This window comes from Clytia hemisphaerica, unplaced genomic scaffold (genome assembly GCF_902728285.1).
Source record: "Clytia hemisphaerica strain Z4C2 unplaced genomic scaffold, Clytia hemisphaerica genome assembly, whole genome shotgun sequence".
Classification (NCBI taxonomy): Eukaryota; Metazoa; Cnidaria; class Hydrozoa; order Leptothecata; family Clytiidae; genus Clytia; species Clytia hemisphaerica.
In genome coordinates, this window is record NW_027103852.1 from 1,900,595 (window position 1) to 1,923,275 (window position 22,681).

At 37.1% G+C, this 22,681-nt stretch overlaps 1 protein-coding gene and 2 long non-coding RNA genes across 3 annotated transcripts; 1 reads left to right on the forward strand and 2 right to left on the reverse strand.

Moving 5' to 3' along the window:
• Positions 1-4,140: 4,140 nt before the first annotated feature.
• On the reverse strand, positions 4,141-7,785 carry LOC136807999 (uncharacterized). The gene is made up of 2 exons (XR_010846732.1): positions 7,489-7,785; positions 4,141-4,283 (listed from the first exon to the last, which is right to left on the reverse strand). It is a non-coding gene; the product is annotated as an uncharacterized lncRNA (long non-coding RNA).
• Positions 7,786-13,917: 6,132 nt separating this feature from the next.
• LOC136808021 (uncharacterized) lies at positions 13,918-14,434 on the forward strand. Its single transcript, XR_010846739.1, has 3 exons — positions 13,918-14,065; positions 14,155-14,233; positions 14,346-14,434. It is a non-coding gene; the product is annotated as an uncharacterized lncRNA (long non-coding RNA).
• A 5,183-nt stretch (positions 14,435-19,617) lies between these two features.
• On the reverse strand, positions 19,618-20,502 carry LOC136807884 (uncharacterized). Its single transcript, XM_067064501.1, has one exon. It carries the CDS (start codon positions 20,500-20,502, stop codon positions 19,618-19,620), a length of 885 nt encoding a protein of 294 aa, XP_066920602.1.
• Between the last annotated feature and the right edge of the window lie 2,179 nt (positions 20,503-22,681).

Here is a 22,681-nt window from a genome sequence, read left to right on the forward strand (position 1 = left end):
CTACAATTTTCTGTCCAGTCAGATGGCCGCAGTCAATTTCAATTAAGGTGCATGAAACGTCAAAGAGCGAACATGCTGTTTTTTTGACACATTTTTGTCTAAAAACAACAATTTAATCTTTTTTGAACCATCTGACAGGACAGATCGAGGTGCAGATAGGTCTGCCTGACTCAAAAATCCAAAAAAACCAATATGCGTTAGGCAAAAACTGTCGAAAAACATATCCTTGAAAAATTGGCTTTTTTAGCATTTGAGTAGTGTTTTGATGGGGAAATATTAATTTATTCGACACAGGAAAGTTTGAATTTCAATAAACAAATGTTTGGAAACATTTTATATGCATTTAAACTCGAGAATTTTCATGTTTAAAATCGACAATTCGAAAAACCACGAAAACGGCATTTTACAGACTCGCTTCGTTACGGGAGTTGAGGAGGAAGGTAAAATATACGTCTTTACAGATCTCATTAAAAAGATGTTTTATGGCTTGAAACTCGAATCTACTTTTTATTCTGCCATACAATCATCAAATATTGAATTGAATTTCAAAAGCCAGATTTCAATGTTCCACAAATATCGTCAAATGAAAAGAGCTATGAAAACCCAACCGTGGATTTGGAAAATGGCAATAGAAGACGAAAACAAAAAGTTTACTAGATGCGTCAACCCAAGTTGTAAGCGAAAGCAACAAGTCAATAAGTTGAAAACCGTCATTCAGGAAACAATTGATTTTTCTATTAATTCATCAAGTCTTGGATTCCTTCGTAAAACTGTCACTGTAAATAAGCAATGTTCCTCGGGTTTGCCAACATTGCCATCATGCTTAAAGTCCCAAATTTTAACAACATAAACCAACAGCAACCGCAAACCAATTCCGAACAAAGAGCATGTGTTATATCCAATTTAAAACGTCATGACTCAATACACTGAGACTCTTGAATCAAAACAGGAGCATAAGGGTCTTTACAAGTTACTCGCTCCAATATATTGCAGATGCGATATTCAATGTTCCATCAAAAATCTTTCCTTTATTGATTACAACTCTGGACAAGTGATATAAAATAAGCAACTTTCGATTTAATCGAATTACGAATAGCATCACAGGTTCATTTCTGAACAAAACTCACAGGCAGTACCAAAAAAACTGTACCCGACTCTATAATGTGGTTTGGGCTGAGAGTTTGAATTTCCCAGATCCTAATAACGGTTAAAAACATAACCAATCAAATTTTGTTATTCTTTTACTGGTCAGTTCCGAAATTTGGTTTCTATTTTAGTAAGTGAGGACAGCACTAAATTCGAATTTCCCACTGTAGATTTTTTGAAGCAGAAATCTGCCTCACAGCTCGTACCCGTCCTGTATATATCAGATTATAAAAATTAGATGAAAATTGTTTCCGAATAATACGATGAGAATACGAGAATTGATCAATGAAGGAAAGGCATTACATTTGTTTAAATACAATGAGAATGTTCAGAAAGAATTTTAGCTAGATGACGTGAACCTATAGTTTTGGGATCCTTTGGAAAACACGGAGCTAGTTTTATATTGCCCACTTTGTGATCAAGATAAAAAATCCGGAATTTACCTATCCTCGACATCACGATGGGAGATTAGAAATGATAACGTCGTAATATGCTGGCATTCTCCGTCAACTTGAACAATTTCAAAAACCTTAAGCCATGACAGTGGTTTGACTAAAGCTGCTTTTGATTTGATTTCCCGGCTGATTGATCATGGTAAGTTTTTTGCAACAGCTCAACCGATATTGACAGAAGTAATAGTTGATCAGTTCTTTCATGCACTTCGTTGATCTAAATAACCTCCGAGCAATGGAAGAAATTATTCCAAAACCCCCTTCAGAGAAGTTTCTAAGGAATTGTTTTGTCTGAATTATCAAAGTTTTTCAGAGATCTATAAGTCTATAAGTCGTTGATAGCAAGTCTATCAGAGTATATCAGCTGTGATCAGACTTTCAAATCAGCGTCAAACATCGGTTTTACTAAAGATGGCAAGTGGGTCAAAATAGTGGGAACATGGAACATGATTGAATTTGGTCAAGTGACTGGTTAGCTTTGTAATGATCCCCTATTTAACGTGGAGAATTGTTCAAAAATCTCCCGGAGAAAAAGGGAACTATAGTTTTCATCTATGTAGATTGTTGTCAATGGAAATGCAAAATTTTGGAATACTTTCCGGATGCTTAGTAACAGTCTTCGAATAAAGAAGATAAAAAATACCAACCTCGTGCCCCTGTATCATAGGCTTTACTTACACTACTGATGGACGCCAGAGAATACCCTGGGGTGTTGGCTGATGCGAATTCCCCCTCTGAGAGGGGGGACGGTACGTAATGCTTTTCTCGGCGAAAATTTACCAGTTACGATGTGGGAGGCGCAAAAACATTTGAGCGTAGCAACAAAAACAAAACAAAAAACAGCAAACGTGGCTGGCTTCATAGAAGTTGTTACATTTTTAAAAACTCTGCAGAGATCATTAGAAAAAAAACAGGATAAAATATAACTTGAAAGTAAAGCAAATAATTTGAATTTACGAAATGAGATGTATTTGCATTGCAACCTGGGTATGGAAAATCTATAATTTACCAACTTCTCCCTGACATGTTTAATGATGCTAAAATCATTATTGTAATCGATCCTTTGGATTCATTAACAAAGAAGAATTTAAAATCAAGTGTACTTTAAAGAGCATGGGATAATTAAACACAAGAAACCTACCGGAATATCAAAAGAAATAACTGATGGTAACATATCAACATATCATTTGTCTTTTCACATCCGCAGTTTTTATTTGGTAAGGATGAAAAATTTTAAGGTCTGAGGCCTTTCAAAAAAAGTTCTGGCATGTGTTATTGATGAAGCTCATTGTATAAAACTTTGTTAAGTTGACCGATTTTTCACACGGAAAATTTCCATTTGAAGGTTTCATTCAAAATATCCGTGAAAAAGCTCGCTTTTTAACCAGTTACGTGGGAGGCGCAGAAACATTAACAAAGAAAAGAAAATTGATGACGTCATGAAAAAACCGATAACGTCATCCCAAAATTTCCACCTGTCAGGAAAAACCGAAAAAGACAAAATATATGGTTTAAAAAATGTTTATTACAGTCGAACCAATAAAGATATTTAGATTCTGTTTGAAGATTCTGAAAGATAAAAGGGTGATTATTGCTGGTTTTGCATTTTCCACGAAGACTTTTTTCTTAAAATCTGTGCTGAAGATGAGTAAAATTTTCAAATTTTGATAACCTTATGAATGATGACGTCATCATTTTCAAAAAAAAAACTATTTAGTTTATATTGTCAATGCCTATCACGTGTCAAAATTTGAAAATGATTGAATAAATAATTCAGAAGCTATCAGCACTTTAAAATTTCGAGTTTTAAAGGAGATCTAACGGCAAAAATTTCTTTATCCTTATTTTTTGACAGAGTACAGCCCTAATTAAATAAAAAACATTGCAAAAAGAACGAGTGCAAAATCTTTCATATTGATTGAATTATCATTGTTTAAAATATCTCTTTATTTGAAAGTAAGAGGGTTTCGTGACGTCAGCGCTGAACTTTCATTTCGATAGAGAAACTGTTTGTAGACAAAAATTATGGAAAGAAGATGTTTTATAGCAAAATATAATTTTGATGTACGTAGAGTGTAGAAGTAGTAGAATGGTTAAAAATGTCTGAGAAATCATTTTCTTCACTTGAAGATTCACTCGACGACATTTTGCTCTGAATTTAGAAGTCTAAATGAATGTGCTAAATGATTTTATCAAGAAATTTTTCTTTACAAAACTCACTAAAAGTTTAGAGAAAAAGAGAGAAAATCTTGTTTAACAAACAAGTTGTTCAGCAATGACGTCACACGCTTAAATCTTTAAAGGGATATAATTTCCTATTGAGTTAAATTTTTTCAACATAATATAGCTCCTTTTAATCCCCACAATTTTAAAATTTTCTGAGGCCGAAGGCCGAAAAGGAAATTTGAATTTTATGAGCTTAAAATCAGACGAATTCATTATGCCGAGCGGACGCAGTCTAGAGTGAGTGGAACGAAGGCTAAGAAAAGCATCGTAGATGCGTCCTATATGATGTGACAAATAGAAATGTGTAGACGTCGCATGACGTATATATTAATATATCTTTCCTTGAATGAAATGCTAATAATAATAACTAAATAAAATATAAACTATATAGATATAAAGTTTAAGATCTCCTTACTCGTCTGCCGCCACGACCACGTCTTTTCCCTCGATTGTGGTTCTCTGCATAAAAGATAGAATACAGTGTAAGCAGTTTAAAAGCAAAGTAGGGAGGAGGGATGGGAATGAATTCGTCTGATTTTAAGCTCATAAAATTCAAATTTCCTTTTCGGCCTTCGGCCTCAGAAAATTTTAAAATTTTATATCGCTTAAAATCAGACGAATTCATTATGCCGAGCGGACGCAGTCTAGAGTGAGTCTTCACAAAAGGCTGCGGAACGCCGGCTAAGTCCTCGTTTAAAGCAACTTCAGTCCTGTAGGAGTATATTTTGGTACTTTTCTGCCGAACTGAATTCTTTGTTGTAAAATTTTTGCCATACTGATGCATTAGACCAGTTCCCCATTTTTAAAATGTCTTTAAGATTTGCCCCTTTTTTGTATGCCTTTGAAGAAGAGGCTGACCTCTTGGAGTGAGCCTGAAAAATGTTGATGTCAATGCCCGCCATTTTTAACATCTCTTTTACCCATCTAGCTGTTGTATCCTTTCCTACGGGCTTGTGTGGTTCGACATAGCTCAAAAATAATTTAGAGGTTTGCTGTTTTTTCCTAAACACCTTTGTAACTTTGATGTATTCGGTAAGGGCTTGATATGGACAAAGCTTCCTATTTCCGTCAAATTTCCTAAATTCTATTGGTTCATTTTTATTTCCTTGTTTGAAATGCTTGGGTGGTGTACTTAAATGAAAAATGAAAGTCGTTTCTGATTTCCCCATGAGATCAATATCCAGGTCCGTAAGTTCCGAGCCTCTATTTGGCGCCAGGATTCCCAAAAGTGTTACAGTTTCAAAAGTAAGTTCCTTCAGTTGTAAATGTTCGTTTTCTGGTAATTCCCTCATACAATTCAACACTGTGTCGATGTCCCATATTTCCGTATATTTAGGCATCGGGGGTCTCTGTCTTCAAACTCCTTTTAGTAAGGAAGTGACCAGTGGATGTTGCCCCACTGGTAGCCCTTCAACAATTCTATGGTAAAAGGATATGGCTGATCTATGCCCATTTATGGTGTTATATTCTTTACCCTCTTCGAATAAGGTTGTCAAGTAGTTGACTACGGTCTCTATAGTACTTGAAATGGGATCAATTTCCCTTTTACGACACCAGCTACTGAAGTTTTTCCAGGCTGACATGTAATGTCTCCTAGTTCCCTTTGCTTATAAGGGTAGCAGCAGTTTGTGATATGCCCTCTGAAGACTCATGTTCCCTGATATCTCCCACACTGCCAAGTGCAGTGTTTTGTTTCGAATGAGAGGGTGCGTTTCCTCCAATGGGTGGGTTAGAGTGTCCCTTTCCATTTCTATCTTTCTTGGGTTTGAGATTAACATCCCCAGTAAAACTGGATACCAGGGTTGGGTTGTCCAGATTGGGGCTATCAAAATTACTGTAGCTCGAGACCTGTGCGCTTTCTCCAGGCACCTCCCTATCAGATAAAATGGGGGAAATGCATATGCTAGAGTTTGGTCCCAGGTCTGAGTTAATGCATCTATTGCTTGACAATCCGGGTCTGGTCTCCAACTGAAATAGGTTTCCAGTTGGTGGGCTGTTCTGGAAGCAAATAGGTCGATTTCTGGAGTTCCCAAAGTTTCCACTATCTGTATGAAAACCCTCCTTTTTAGCTTCCAATCGCTCCAGTCTGTCGAGTTCCTGGACTCGAAGTCGGCTTCCTTGTTCAAGCTCGATGGGATGTATTCTGCAGTAAGAGTGATCCCTTTCTGGGTCAAGAAAGACCATATTTCCTTGGCTATGTTTACTAGAGTCAAATTTGTTGGTCGACCCATTTTCACAATGTGAGCTAGAGCTACCTGATTGTCTATCAATAGATGTATTGACTTCAGATGATTTCCCTTCACAAAGGTTTTCAGAGCTATGAGAGCTGCTTTCATCTCTAGGACATTTATATGTTCCTCTTTTTCCCAGCTTTGCCATAGTCCTCCTGACGAGATCTGACCACAGTGGGCCCCCCATCCTCCTTTTCTTCCCTTTGCCGCATCTGAGCTTATAATTAAATCTGGGGGTAAGATGTTTATGTTTTTCCCATTTCCTGTCGAAAGGTTTTCTACCCACCACTTTAGCTCCTCCGTTGCTTTGTTGTCCAAGCTCATTGCAGACTCGTATCTCTGTTCGCATCTCGCTAATTGCGTGTTCATGCATTTTTGAAGGAATCTTTTTTGGAGTGGTGCTAGGGTGAAGGCTGGGGCGATTGCCATAAGATTCCCTATTAGGCTCGCTAGTTTCCTTATGGGAAAAGTTTTCAGACTCATAATTTCCTCAGTTTTTGCACTTTCTCTAGTGGGACTTTGAAGGTCATATCGCAGCTGTTTATTAAGACTCCCAGATACTCCATCTGTTGGTTTGGTACCAGTACAGACTTCTGTAGATTTATTGTAAACCCTAGATTCTCCAGAAGAAAGATTGTTGTGTCCCTTGAGAAGATTGCTTCTCCTTTCGACCCTGCTACTATCAATAGGTCGTCTATGTATATGAGGACTCTTATTTGTAACCTTCTCAACAGTGAAATGGGTACTTTGAGTAGTTTTGTGAAGAACCTGGGAGCTGGTCCCAATCCGAACATCAGGCATTGGAATTCGTATAGGCTTCCTTCCCAGCTGAATCTCACATACTTCTTTGATTGGGGATGCAACGGTATTGCAAAATAAGCGTCCTTCAGGTCGATTTTGACCATGAAGTCCCCCTTCTGGAGGATGTTTTTCACATCCTTCAAAGTTTCCATTTTGAATTTTTGATATGGAATGTATGAGTTCAGTTCCTTTAGATTTATAACTGGCCTGTATTTTCCTGGTTCCTTTTTCTCTCTTAAAAATAGAGTGGACAAAAATTGACCTTCTGTGTTTAGAACTCTCTTCACAGCCCCTTTCTCCAGTAAGGTTCTTATCTCTGCTCTTATCAAGGCTTTCATTTTGGAATTGAAATTTATTTGTTGTGGTCTTGTTTTTTGAATTGGCCTCCCTCTTATTGGGATCACTAAGCCTGAAACTGTTTCCAAGATGAATTTGTCCTGAGTCAGTTTTGACCAATTGTTTTGAAAAAATCCTGTCCTTCCAGTCTGTGTCAACTGGGGATTTGATAAATCCTCTATGAGGTTTTTTATACTTGGGTGTATTTTCCCAAATTTTTGTGACTCCCCGTTTGTCAGCAGAGGTTTTGCTTGACTGGAGAGAGGTTCTGTGAAGTTTGACAGAATTTTTCTTACCTTTGCCTCTTCGGTTTTGAATTCTGTGGTGCAAGCCAGCCTGTTGTTCATCGGTGTATTGTTCGTGCCCCTCTCCGTGGCTTGTTGATCGGGAGGAGCTCCATGAAAAGGGAGTGCGATTAGCTGTTTGTACTCTTTTTGAAAAGAGGAATTGTTTGAGTGACTGGTTGTTCACTTTTGCCTGTTTTGTGAGGGATTTTATTGTCTCCTCTCCAAAAAGTTTTCCATCACTTTCTTGTAACTCCTCTAATAGGGTCTCTCTGAGCCACACACTGATTTGGCTTTCACGAATGCCAAGTCCCATCAAAGCATTTTTCCTTTTTAACTTAACCTAATATTTAGCTTTCATGCCTTTATGGGATGGGGAGATCGTATGATCACAAGAACAGTAAGAAATTCCTGATCATAACAGGGGGGGGGCTATAACACGTCAAGTAGACATGACATCTATCCATCTATTTATATAAGTATTATTGGCATAAGGCGTCATATAAAATTTAAAATAAATATTATTGCCATTATAAAAACTTGAGCCTGATTCTTTAAATTAGACCTGTCAGTTTTTAAGATACCAACAGCACGATTAGCCCTAGCGGTTAGCGCGTTGGCTTAGTAAACCTATGGTAAATTAATGGCTTATGGTTCGAATCTTGATCAAATCATTAATTTTTCGAAAAACAGTCTTTGAAAGTCTTTTTCGAATATCATATCGTATCAGAAAATTTAATGAATCTAATGAAGTAATTTTAACTCCCTAAGTACTAGAAGGAAAGTCTCGGAGAGCCTCAAAAAATGATTGACAGGTCCCTCTGGGGATTTGGTTTTTATTATTATTATTATTATTTACGAATATTTAAACAGGATAATTCTACAGTCGTAACATATATACATATTTACACTGTTATCTCAGAAGTCCTGCATAAAACAGAAACTACATAAAAAGTGATTGACAGAAACTACATAAAAAGTGATTGACATTCTCGAGGAGATCATTTTCATTTAGGGATTAATTAATATCATTAATTTTTAGATATCTATGTCAAGACGAATGAAAAAATGGCAGAAAATAATTATCACATTAATTACATCCCATTAAGTAAACACAAACAACTCATTTCAAGACATTTAAGTGGAAAATCACAACGCGCGACGAAAGGTCTACATTTCGGCGTCGTACTACTACTGCCGTTTTAAAGGAACAAAAAGTATTCCTTTTTTTTCTTTTTCGATACAAAAAAATCGGTCAAAATCGAACAGTATTAAGCCAATGACATCTTTCATCAATAAAAAGGAACTGATTCCCGAACTGATTTTAGATAAAACGTTCTAATAAAGTTCAATTTTCTACAGGACGGGCACTTCCTAAAATTTCCTAAACGTATGTGTAATTTTAAGAAAAATAGTATCTAATAATTAACGGATTCCGTTCCAGAGGAAACGACAGATGAAGAGGCAGAAATGAAACTTGCAAGTGAAGAGTATGACTGAGCGCTTAGAACAATAGAACAAAACTTAAACAAAGAAAAACAACAAAAAGTTAACACAGGTATGCTTGAACAAAGTCTGGCTTGACGTTATCTTTTCTTTAGTAGCTTTAGTATGTGGATATGTAGTTATAAATATCATTACATTTAGCATATTCGAAGAAAACATCAACTTAACCCTGTATAGTTTCATATCGTCGTCTATTATCGATTCTAGGACGAAAGAACCAGCACACCGAGTCGCTTCCACTAGAACCATTTGACAAAAACGATAAATTTACCATTGACATCTCCAACAAAAGTTTGTCTAATGGTCCGTCTGAGTACGAATCTTTCACCTCAGAATCTGAATTCGAGTACAATACCGAGTCGCTTCCACAAAAACGATAAAATTACAATTGACATCTCCAACGAAAGTTTGTCTAATGATCAGTCCGAGTACGAATCTTCCACCTCAGAATCTGAATTCGAGTACAATTTCAAGCATTACAGTGACGGCAGTAATGAGAGTGAAAGCGGTTTTGAAGAGATGGTCATTGAAGCTGAAAGAATAACAGAAGCGTAAATTAAAAGTCTTTTGTTTATGTTTTTACAAGGATAACGCTACTGCCCGGGGGTAAGGGTTGCGAGCTGATGGGTGTGTACCGCCCAACTTTCGACCCTCGGACCCTTAGCGGGACTAAAAGAGAAAAATTACTAAAATTTGGTGAATTTTACGACCCTCATTGGGACTAATTTGGTCTTTCAAGTAGCAAAAAGTTGAAATTTGATCAAACTTTGATCTTTTTGGGAGCAAAAAGTTGAAATCTCCTTTTTTCCTACCCTTAAGGGCGGGATATTCCGTAAGTACCCTTCTCTTGCCTAAGTAACCCCTCCAGCGTTGCTGGTTTCAAACGGTAACAAAGCTGAGTCTAATCAAAATTAGTGCATTTTATAAACATTATGTATAAAAATCTTTAAAATTTAGATCACAAGACGAAGGCGTTATTAACGAAAACAAACCTACATCATCAAAGAAAGAACAAGGTATATTCTTTCTGCTGCATTTGATAGAATTTAGCACATAATACAAATTTAAGTTACAAGGGGGTTACAAGCCATTCACTACATTGATATCTATCTTCTTTCTTAATCAGCGTACATCGTGATTGATTCACCGAGTATTGAAGCAGCCTATGGCGAAATAAGAAGACATGAAATTGAAAACGTCGTCGAATACGTGAAGCAAGCCAGTAAAAACTTTGGTCAAGGTAAAAATTCCAATTATTTTCGTATTATGTATATTATGTACTGTGATTTACTACTCATTGATTCATTTGAGTGCGGGATAGAAACACATTCATAAATTCTTTTCTATAGAAGAAGAAGACTTTAAGGAAGACCACAAAGTTTACTGGGAGACTGAACAAATACCATACACTGGAGTTCCTTTTATGATTGTTGGATCGCAAAGGTTATATTGCGCTCATGGACAGGATTTCAATAAATCTCACAAAGAAAAACGATTAGCAAAACAAGCTGAGGTATTTTATATTTTACTTTTTATATCAAGCTGCTGCTCTGTGTATTTATATTAGTTTTTGTCTACAATGCACTACTGTAAATATTAATTTTCCTTCAAAAATACACAACAAAATAAAAATCTATAATTAATTTTCCCTACCAGGAGGAACAAGGAGAGTCAAAGAAAACACGTAACCTCATCCAAGATACGAAGAAAGTAAACTGTCCAGCGAAAATTCGAATCCGTGAAATCATCCGTTTACCAGAATATGAGGTAAAAATGTGTTTAAAATTAAAAAAAAAACTTTTCAAGATATCAAAATAGCGGAATCAAAAGCCACAGATATCACATGTATCATATTCCTTTTCACACAAGATAGGCTATTTGCTTACAGATTACCCACAAATATTATTCCAGTAAAAAAGCACACTGTCCACCATTTGTCTAGACGGAATGTTCGGATCCAGTCAAGTAGTTTAAGATCAGTCCCCAAGCTAATAGCTTCAAACAGTATCTCTTCGTATGGTTTAGATCGAAGGGCCAACTCATCATCATAAAAGAACGGCATCAAAAACTCTTAAAGAAAATTTGAAAGATGCGAAACAGGAACGCCGATTTATAGTGCAAATATCAAAACCAGATGAGCATGTTGGGCATTACACTGGATCTGTAAGTGTAAAATGTTGAAAGAAATTGTTTTAGATGATCTTTTTTTAAACATACAAAAAATTGTTTTACGTGATTTTCCTTGAAAGTACAAGAAATTGTTTCAAGTAATTTTCCTTGGAAAATACAAGAAAGTGCAAATTTTCTTAAGACAATACAAGTTATTACTTCTAAATTTTTCTTTTTAAATCAAAATATTGAAAGACAAACTACTTTGAAATACATACACACTTGAAATGAAGCACTGAGAGATATGACTTTTTTTACCTCAGCGTGCTGGCTTGTCACAAAGAATCGACTCGAAAATAATAAAGAAAATAATGGAACTCGCAGAGAAGGGAGTCGGAAAACCAAGAGAAATGCGAATACACATTCATACGTACTTGGAGAATGAACTTTTCAGGGAAGAGGAGCTTCCACCCAAATACAATAGACGTTTCCATCCAACAAACGAGGACTTTCGGGCTCACATCAACAGGGTTGTGGTCAAGAACCGTTTCTCAAAAATCGACCAAGCTAACATTCAAGAATTGGTTTCAAAGTGGGAAAGTAAAAACCCACAAGATCAATACTTTTTCCGGCCGTTTGACCATGGCAACGAGTACCAAGTTTATGATGAGGAAGGCAACACACTTGATGAATTGGAATTGAGCACCAAGCAAACGTTGCTATTCGTACACCAAAGCGAGGAAATGAAGAGGCTAATGAAGCGTTACGGTGACAACGTCTGCTTGTTGGACGCCACATACAAAACTACTCAATACACCATCCCGTTGTTTTTAGTGGCTACGAAGACAAATGTTGACTACCAGGTCGTTGGGGTGTTCTGCCTCCAGGACGAAAAGACAAGTTCTATCTTAGAGGCGTTGGGAAAGCTGAAAGAGTGGAACCCAGAGTGGAGCCCAAAGGTCATGCTAGTTGATTATTGTGAAACGGAGATTAATGCCCTCGAGACATTATTCCCAGGTAAAGTTAAACAAGTTAGAATTAGAATTCATTTTATGTATAATAATATATTTCTATGTTCCCTTGAACTCAACAAGTTAGTGAGGGTCGTAATGAATAATGTATATCCACCATCGATAAGTGAGTGGATTAAGAAATTGATTACCTTTTGATTGATGTTGACAAAAACAGCAACACGTTTTTTACTTTAGAAACCATTGTTCTACTGTGTGATTTTCACCGCGAACAATCGTGGGATCGTTGGCTGAAAAAGGGAAAGAATGGAATGAACGAAAAGTATGTAGAAGGAACCACCAAACGTGAAGTTGTCTTAGAGTTGTTAAGACCAATCGCCAAATCCATGACGGAAGAAGAAATGAAAAAACGCATGAACGTATTGAAATGTAGCCAAGTTTGGAATGAATCGGCGAAATTACAGGCATGGCTCAATGACACTTGGTTCTCTTGCTGCAAGGTAATTTTCTTTGAAAAAATTAAAAGTCTTAGGATAATATGAAAAAGATGATTCACAATTCGTTAATTACAATGGATTTTATAAAAATTAAAAGAAAAAAATCTTACTTTTAGAGATGGGTGTATTACTATCGAAAAGACTTGCTTCCTATCGAAGTTAACACAACCAATGGAGTGGAAAGGAAGAACCGCGATTTGAAGTACGAGTACCTTCGGCGGTATAATGACAAAACTTTGAGTGGTATGCTGAAAGTTTTGACACAAGAGTTTCTCCCTGAAAAATACAACGAGTAAGATAATTTATAAAAATAACTATGTAACAAATTTGCTAACATTTTTCATAAAATACTGAAATGAAATCATGTACTTAGATTTTAGAAATAAGAATTACACTTCAATATTAAAAACGTATAATTGATCATAAACTTTTATTTTTGGCATTTAGTTACTACAAGAAGAACCTGAAAAATTCGTCGATGCACAAAAGGTACAACAGAAACGTACCAACGTTTCTGCGCAACAGACCAACAAAAGTAATCGACCACTGTCAAAAGAAAATAGCACTGTGTAAACAGTTCAACAAGTCAAACATCACACGGACAAGTGGACAAGGCTACACAGTTGTAAGCAAGCGCACATTTGATACCTACCATACAGATTTGGGATCTCCAAAGTGCGAGTGTCACTCTTGGCTCAAGACAAAGCTACCCTGCAAGCATATGTTTGCAATAATCAACCACACAGACGAATCGTGGACATCATTTCCTGCGAGGTATCGAGACTCCGTCTACATGACTCTTGATGAATATGTTGTTGGAAACATTGATGACGAATCTGGTAACGAAAAAGATGAGTCCCATTATGATTTTGATGGTATCGATGCTGATGACGAAAGTGAAATTAAGCAACAAATATTTCTGCATATTCCTAAGAAGAGAAAAATCACACTCACAAAGTTTTCAGAATGCAGAGAATTGATGCACGAAATCATTTCATTGACTTACATTGTTCCCTCTTCAGAGGAAAACGTAAGTCTTTACTTAGTGCCAAGAAATACCTTTTCGAGTATTTTCTCAAAAAAGCTACTTTACTAGGTTGAAAGATAATTCATACTTTTGATGCATGATGATGTTTTCTAACAAATTCTTGATCAATATTGAATAAAGCTATCATTCTAATAACATCAAAACCAATCTAAATTTTCAGATTGCAGATAGACTTTCAGAGCAACTCGTTTCCATAAGGAATCAACTACATGAAGTTGTGCCAAAGGAGAGAGGTTTTGTTAAAGAAGGAGAACAAGTTCCGAAGCAGAAGAAGAAGAAGAAGAAAGTAGAATCCAAAAGAACTAACTTTGCTCAATTACCAAAAGCTAAACCACGCAAACAGGTTGCCACAGGACGTGTTGGTATTGGTGCAGAAAGGCAAAGAAAAGCTGCAGCTAGCAAAACCATCGAACAAGAAGCACGTAAAGATGTAAGTTGAATCATCTTCAAAGTGATCTGTAAACTTTACATGCACCATATTACCCATAATAGTCCTGACTGTTAAATTTACACATTAAAACAATAGAAATTGTTTTGATATATTTAGGTATCAGTGAAAGAAGAAATGGTTGACTGGACGATCCCCTGTATTTACATCACACCTGATGAGAAGGAGGATTGTAATGGTGAGAGTTTTTCCATATTAGTTTTGAATAATTTTAAATCTAATTTATCTAGCTCACTGGTTATTCTTTTATCAATAAAAATCAAACACGTACTTACTTTGAACTTTTATAGATGCAATTCCGTTAACTAACAAAGAAGAAGATAATGGGGCAATACCTGCTCGTCCAAATGGTGAAACAAATATAAAGGTGTGTGACTCTCCTATATATTTATTGATCTCATTATCTTGCAAAAAGTTTGAACTTTTGAATTGGAACTTTTTATGATAATTTATAGGAGGAGGAATGCAAAAAGGAACAAGTGGACATACACAAAAATAAAATCAATAAAGGTTAGTTACCACGATCATGATGGTACTCTTTGATTCATGTGTCTTTAATTATTAAAATTCAATATTTATGCTTCTTTTTTGCTGGTACAAGCAGAATTTCAGTTCTAATTTGTTAATATCGATCATCATGTGAATAAAACTTGAATGTAAATTTTTCCCATCAAGATTTTGAATACTTACTTTAGATTGTTTCATCAAGTGCAGTGCAAGTGAAGGTGATTTATTATCTTACTTATCTAACATTGCAAAGAAGATGACTTTTCTCATAGCCTGATTAAAGCATGGAATTGTTTTTATATATATTATTTATCTATTAATATTTACAATTAAATTTACTTTTTAAGCTGTTGACAAGGTGGCTGGAATGTCTCAAAACCACTTGATGGCTGTGATAAACAAAACATGTTACTTATTTCGAAATGATTTTGTGAACATTTTGCAAGGGAAAGTAAATGACAATATCATTGAAGCATACTTGAAAGCTATTGCATCTGATGCCAATAAGAGAAAGGTATGTTCCAGTTTAAGAAAATATATGTTTTAATAAATAACTTATCAGTGAAAATAACAATAGTTCAAATACTGCTAAATTTTTACCTTTAATTTTATTCTTATTTAAAAAAAGTGATCACTCAGGTTGTACTTCCATTTCAGGCTAACCGTGTTTGCATACTGGAATGTCGATTGTCAACAAATCTTATAAAATCTCAAGTTCAAGATAAACTTGTGATTCCAGAAGCACTCAAGGTAACTTATAATCTATATATTTTTTACACATTTTTTACCATTTTTCTGTTTTTATAAACTTTATCAACTCATTACTATTTTTATTGAATTTTATTAAATCTTTGTAGAAAAATATTTTGGCAAGTGAGATGACTTTTGGTGTGTACAATACAGGAGCAGATCACTGGTGTTTGTTGGTGAGCAAAAAACTCCAAGGATAGATATCTAACCTTTCACATATCATTATCATTTTTTTATTTGATTTGCAAAATGATTATATATAAAGTTTGGCTGATTTGATTCTACCAGAAGAAACATTAGACTTTGACATTTAATAAAAACCTTTTCATTCGATAATTTTCAGGTTATAGTGCCATCCAATAAAACACTGACTTTGTTCAATCCTATGGATGAATCCCGAAGTGATGTATCAATATTGCAAGTTCGTTGGCGGTGAGTATTTAATAATTGCTTATGTATAACCAAGAGCCAAGAGCATTGTGTCTTGCAATCTTTGAAGGAGCTTGGGGAGATTGACATTGTCACTGAACAATGCTTCTATCAGAATTTCAATTCTATTTTTGTATTTAACTATCTTTTTTCAAATTATACAAAACTATTGATTGCTCAAATTTTGCAACTTGTTTTTTTTACCTTTTAGAAAAATTGTTGAGATGAATAATCTTGTGAGTGACTGGAGTGTTACAAAAGTAGAGGAACATGCAACACAAGAAGATGCAGTTTCGTGTGGTGTATTTTGCTTGAAAGTAATTTACATATTTCTATTTAATAAGACATAATATCAAACCTTTTTCAATTCATTTCCTCTCCCTTTTATCTTTAAACCCCTATACAATAAATATATTTTTTAATTTTTAGTTTGCAGAGGTACTTGTAAAAGGATTGGCAATTCCAAAAACCCTATCGAAAATTGATTTGCAAATCTACCGAAAAGAGGTTGCAATGTTGTTGATTACAATTGGAGGTAATTATTTTGCGTAAAAGAGGTTACTTTCTTGTCGCCTACAGTGGAAGCCCCAATAACTATACATGGGGACATAGTGAGAATCCTTGCTCTTAATATTACTAGCAGATTAGACAGAAATATGTCATCTACCATTTAAAATATTTTATATTTTAAGAGAAAGGACCGTGGAATACACAACTTTGTAGGATTTGTGGATACGATGATGAACCTGAAGAAATTGCACTCATGCAGCAAAACCAAGATCACATTAATTGGGTAATTTTCTATCATCTAGATCTAAAATCATGGATGTCTTCTTGTGTTTATAAGATGCTTTTGCAAGTTAAGTCTGTGTGTTGCGTTATGACGTTTTACGTATGTTTTAAATTTCTTTCTTTTTTAGGTGAAGTGTAAATTTTGCCATCCAATAAAGTGGTTTCATTTTGGGTGTCTTTTGAATTCTGTTCAATCATTGAAAAATCAAAAGGAGATGGCTACTACTAATTGTTTTCAATTGAGACATTGAGGCAGGGAAGAGAAAACGCTTGGTTGCTGTCTGTCTGGGCATTTTGCTCTTCTAACTACCTGTTTGGATTTTTCTGGATTTTTCCATGCATAAAAGGTCCTGCATAAAAACTAAAACGTCCACGTTGTACAGTTCTGTACAGTTGTAAACTTCAAAACACGAAAACGTTGTATATAAATATCCTTATTTATAAGAGGAAAGTTATCTTTGTACATAGCTACTACGATTTATTTTGATGATTAAAGAGACACAAAAAACTAACTTAAAACATGTATAAAATGTTTAAAGGTGTAGACCTTTTCATTTTGGAAAGAAGGAAAGGTATACTCACCATATGCATATGGACTCATGATCGTCTTCTATAGAGAATGTCGGAAAGGGAAATTCTAGAGATCTCTCTCCGCTTTGTTTACACTTTCCGGTTTTTGATATCGGGTTCAAATATCGGATTTTTTCTAAGATCGGAACTATCGGATTTCATAAAAAGCCGATCACATCTTGGAGGTTTGTATCTTACGTTTTCCCATTCAAATGGCGATTAAACACAAAAGGCTATAGGCAAGGATAGGTAGAAAGCACACAGATATGTCTACATGGTATTTTCAGTTCTGGACGGAATAAACACTGTGAAAACGGCACAGACAAAATATGTACAGGAATATAAACTAGGAAAATAAAACAAATGATTACAGGAGAACAGTACAGTAAATAATGACACAATACAAACATATAGGTATATAAAATCAATGAGCCAGCAAATGGCAAATACATAGTATAGACTGTAAAAGAAACGGTTCACATAAAGAAAATCTAAGAAAAATATCAATATAGTCGGTGTCCTAAGCATTAAATGAGATTGGACCTAGGAAAGCTTCCACCAAGATGCAGGGGAGGGAGGCGGAGCAAAAAACAGCAGTCTGCACTGAAGAACTGAAGAACTGAAAAAGGCCCATGTGGAAAATCTGAGGCCTTATAAGGGGCATGAAAGTGAGGCTAATTCAAGAGTCCGGATTAGGACCAAAACAAACCAATTGCATCTAAACCCTGATATACAAAAACATATATCAGACACTTAAACACAAAAGGCTATAGGCAAGGATAGGTAGAAAGCACACAGATATGTCTACATGGTATTTTCAGTTCTTGACGGAATAAACACTGTGAAAACGGCACAGACAAAATATGTACAGGAATATAAACTAGGAAAATAAAACAAATGTCCAAATCCAATGTGTGTATTAGTTGTTAGATAGAGAAGAAATATATGAAGAAATAGAATGCTGGGCATGCAAACGCTGCGACAAGGGCATATGTAGGTAAAGATACATTGCATCAGACTTCCAGTCACCCATAACTGCAATGGAGTCAAGAGGCACACCAGCCTCCAAAGCAAAGGTAGCCCCACCACGTCGGAATGAGTGTGACCCATATTGACGGTGTGAGAGCCCAGAACGTGAGAGGTGTGCTTGAAGAATGTACATGAAATCCCGGTAAACAAAAACTCGGTTAGCCCCCAGGTAGGAATCCCTCCAACAAAAAGCTTGATCACATGGGAGGGCCCCTGGGGTAAGGGAGAAGGCATGTGAAACTGCTGAAACAGGACAGAGGTGAGACGAAGGCATCGCCACCAGTGGTATAGTAACAGTGCGTTGACCAAACTGGATAGTCTTGCTCCATCTCACCCTGATGTGGATCTCAGAATCCAAAAAGGTAAAATCATCCCTGGTGAGAAAAGTGTCTGGGGAAAAATCCTTCTGGGAAACGGGTAAAAGGTGACTCTTCCGAAAAAGCCCAAAAAAGGAGACCAGACATAGAGCCCAAAAGGAAGCTTGTTTACTATCCCGCAGGTTGAGCTGGGAGTGAATGAAAGAAAGAATCTCAACCGTGATGGGAAGCTTGGGGACTGGAGGGACACCCTTGGAGCGCTTGATACCCTTCAACACAGAGGACAGGAAAAAATTATCAAGAAGAGGGTTGGGGAATCCCATCTCACGATGCAGGAGGCCAACAATGTTCAAATATATACAAACAGACTGAGGTAACAGGAAACGGGCTAGATACGCAGCATACATGCAGAGGTGCACACATTTAGCAGGAGCTGGCGATAGATCAAGCATATTGCAAAACTGAAGATAGACCTTGCGGTGAGTACGGTAGGCCTTGCGGGTATTGATAGCATAGGTGGCTTCACGATAGAACTGCACATCTGCCAGCAGCGAAGACGCAAACTCTAAAAAGCAGAGTGAAGACGTGAGCCGGAGCCATGCAAGCCAAGAAGAAAACAGAAACAGTTCACAGACATGTGCCAGACAACATTATCAGTGGAAGCAGATTGACCAAAATAGTCACAAAGATACTGGAGAAAGGCTGCAAGATGTGCATAGTCGAGATACATGATCAGCAACAACATTTTGGACTCCCGGCACATGAAAAACTTTAAGGCGAAAGTTATAGCTGGCAGAACACCAGAACAGACGTCTGATGTAAGTCATCATGAGCGGGTTGCGAGATGATCCCTTATTCAACATCCCAACTGCAGCCGTGTTGTCACAGTAAATATGGACAACCTTATTACACAGGTAAGGTGCCCAGCGTTCCAAGGCAAAAACAATGCAAAGCGCTTCCTTGTAGTTGATGTGCAAGCCTGCCAGGGCAGGAGCATCAACCAACAAGTTAGAATAGAACCAGTCATTTTCAAAAACTGCTCCGATGCCAGTTGTACAGGCATCCGTGTGGATGTTGGTAACAGGTCTAGTGTCATGAAAGGAACACTGACCATTAAAAATCTCAAGAAAATCTAACCACCAAGAAATGTCCTTAAAAAACTCCTCACTCAACAAACACTTGGATGACTGTTTCTGTAAGGAGCCCATAAGGTCAAGAATACGACGCAAAAAGTTCTTCCCCCATAAATAACTTTACAAGCCCAGTTAAGACGGCCAGCAAGCTGTTGTAGCTGCCTCTTTGATGCACGAGCTCGGGACTGAAAAGACAGAAGTGCATCTTTCAGATCACCTAGCTTTTTGACTGGGAGCGAGAGAGTCAAAGAGGTGGTGTCAATCTCAACTCCAAGAAATACCAGTCTTGTGCATGGTGGGACAAGCTTAGAGGGGCTGATGGTAAAACCTAGGGAAACCAGAAGGGAGGAAAGAGTATCAAAGGCAGCTTGACATTCATGCTGAGTTCTACCAATGACCAAGAAATCATCAAGATACACTATGATCAAAGGGTAGCCTCTTCTCTGCATCATACGTCTTACACTCTGAGTTAAACGATGAAAAATACCAGGGGCACTGCGTGCGCCAAAAGGGAGACGTGTGTCTTTTAGATACGTGTAATGGCTATCCCCACTAAATTTCCACTTCAACCCGAGAGCATCTCGGTTAGAAGGATGGACTGGGACAGATCTATACGCATGTCTCAAATCTATCTTAGCGATGAAGAAATCCTTCCCTATCAACCTGCAGGCGTCATCTAGGGTCTGGAAAGATTGCTTCTCAATATCGATGTAAGAATTAACGCCCATACCGTGGGGCATTGAACAGTCATGGATCAAACGGAGATCCTCAGAATCAGGCTTTGGAACTGCTCCAAGTGCGCTGACTATCACAGGCTTTTCAGTAGCAATAATGTAGTTTCCGGCCGCAAGTTCTTCAAGGATAGTGGCTTCAACTTTCCCTTTAGAACTCTGGCCAATAGCAGAATTGTAGTTATCCATCTCCGCAGGGCTGATTGAAGCATCTGCTGGGAGCAATTGAAACCCATTGACCACACCATCAAATAAAAATTGACGGTCCGGATCATTTTGGAGTTCTTTGTCCCAAAGTGCAGAATCAAGCGGAGAAGGACCAGGTTCAGAAGAAAAGAGTCATTGAGAGCCACCCTCATTCACAGGATGCAGAAAACCTTGATGTGATTTTCCACAAGCCTGAGAGCCAACCTTGCGGTTACAGGCATGAGTGAACCTGCAGGGTGACTTCTGACAACCTTTTCTTGAATTAAACATCCGACAAATCTCAGAGCCGGACGAGAGATGTGTCATTGTGGGAGGACCAGAAACCTTACTGTTACCCGCAAGACCAGAGGAGAGAAAATCAATCTTGGGTGAGGAAGTATCAGTGCCATGCCCAAGCCCACGAGGTAGCTTTGCAGCCCAGCGAGGTATAAGAACAACCTCATGTAGATGGCTATGGTCAGTACTCCACGAGAACCCATAAGTATGTTGCAAAATCCGAAATTCATCGTCATATTGCAACACGGATTGCCATGTGTACTTAGTTGCCAGCTCTAAGACCTTAATCGCATAAGAAAGGTACTCCTGTACATGGAAAAGGGTGGAAAGCTTCCCAGAAAAAAGTAGCTCGTAAAAAATTCTCAAATTAGCAATATTAAATTGTTCAACTGTAACACTAGAAAGCTTAGGTTTAGAGTCCTGTAAAATCAAGGCAAGTTTACAATTGTTGTCATAAGACAAAACTTTTTCATCCTCAGCAGGTCGAATACGAGAAACAAAGTCCACTATACGTAAAGCTTTACCTCTGGTAACATCGTTGGTGCGTGTTGGGCGAAGAAAAAGTTCGTTCTGTGTGAACTGACGAGAAGGAGAAGGTTCAGTGTTCGAGCCAGAATTCAAAAAAGGAAGGACATTACCAAACGAAGAGCCAGGATTCAAAGTTTGTTGTTGTTGTTGAGAAGAAAGGAGCGGGCGGTGAAGCAAAGTAGACATTGAATCGGCAGGAAAATTGTTAAACATGGCGGATCGAGCAGTATGGTTTTCCCCTGAGGAACCGTTGCGTGTATCGGGCGGAGGGGCGGAGCGAGACGAATTTTGTTGACTTCTAGAGTCTTTTAACGTTGAAGTTTTTCAGTCTGACGTTTAATTTCCTCAACTAAAACGTTTTCTTCTTCACGGAGTTGGTTTTCCTTATCACGTCTGATTGATTCTAGAAGCTCAGTTTCTTGATTTTTGAGGTCTTCAAGGTGTTGGCGGTAATGATTTATCTGCTCTGTTGAGAAGGAACGAGAGTCGGGGCTTTTCCTTGTCTTTTCAGCAGATGAGCGACGATTTCGTGATGGAGAAGAAGACGGAGACGGTGGTGGAGGTGGACCTTGGCAGTTTTTGCCTGGATGACCAAAATCATGTAAGTCGTGACTTCTTTGGCATCCAGGGCATTTCTTCTTTCTGGTACCAGTAGAGTTGTTATCTTCACTGGTGGGAGTAGTAGGTGGAGAAGTCAGGAACATGAGAATTGTAAAGAATAGTCTTTCAGCAAGCATTTTGACAGATAAACAGTAACAGGAGATAAATGTAAAAACAGCAAAAAACAGCAGTCTGCACTGAAGAACTGAAGAACTGAAAAAGGCCCATGTGGAAAATCTGAGGCCTTATAAGGGGCATGAAAGTGAGGCTAATTCAAGAGTCCGGATTAGGACCAAAACAAACCAATTGCATCTAAACCCTGATATACAAAAACATATATCAGACACTAAAAAGCAAGATAAAAAAATTCCACCTCTTTCTTTATATAAAAACATTCAAGTGGTGATACGGTTAAAAACTGTATACGTCATTTTACATGTTTAAATTCGAAAAGTTATGACAGGGGGGTTTAAAAAAAGCAATTTAGAATTGACTTATTTATCTTTTTATATCCGATAAAAACAAAGTTGCACTATTCTTTGTGGCTTTCCCGCTTTTTCTTGAAGAATTCTCATTTCTACATTTTACTCCTCTTTACCATAATATTTTCTCAAATTTTCTCAAACTGGACAGCGTATTTAATGAGAGCGAAGCGAGAAAAGGATCTCCGGGGAGGGTTAGAGTCAAACTTTGAAGATATCTATTTATTCATTTGATCGTTTTTTTAAGCCAGCTTCAACATCCAAAGGACTTTTAG

What these genes read in the sequence shown, in the direction of transcription:
- LOC136807884 (XM_067064501.1), bottom strand. Translation starts at nt 20,502, where the DNA reads ATGGATAACTACAATTCTGCTATTGGCCAGAGTTCTAAAGGGAAAGTT.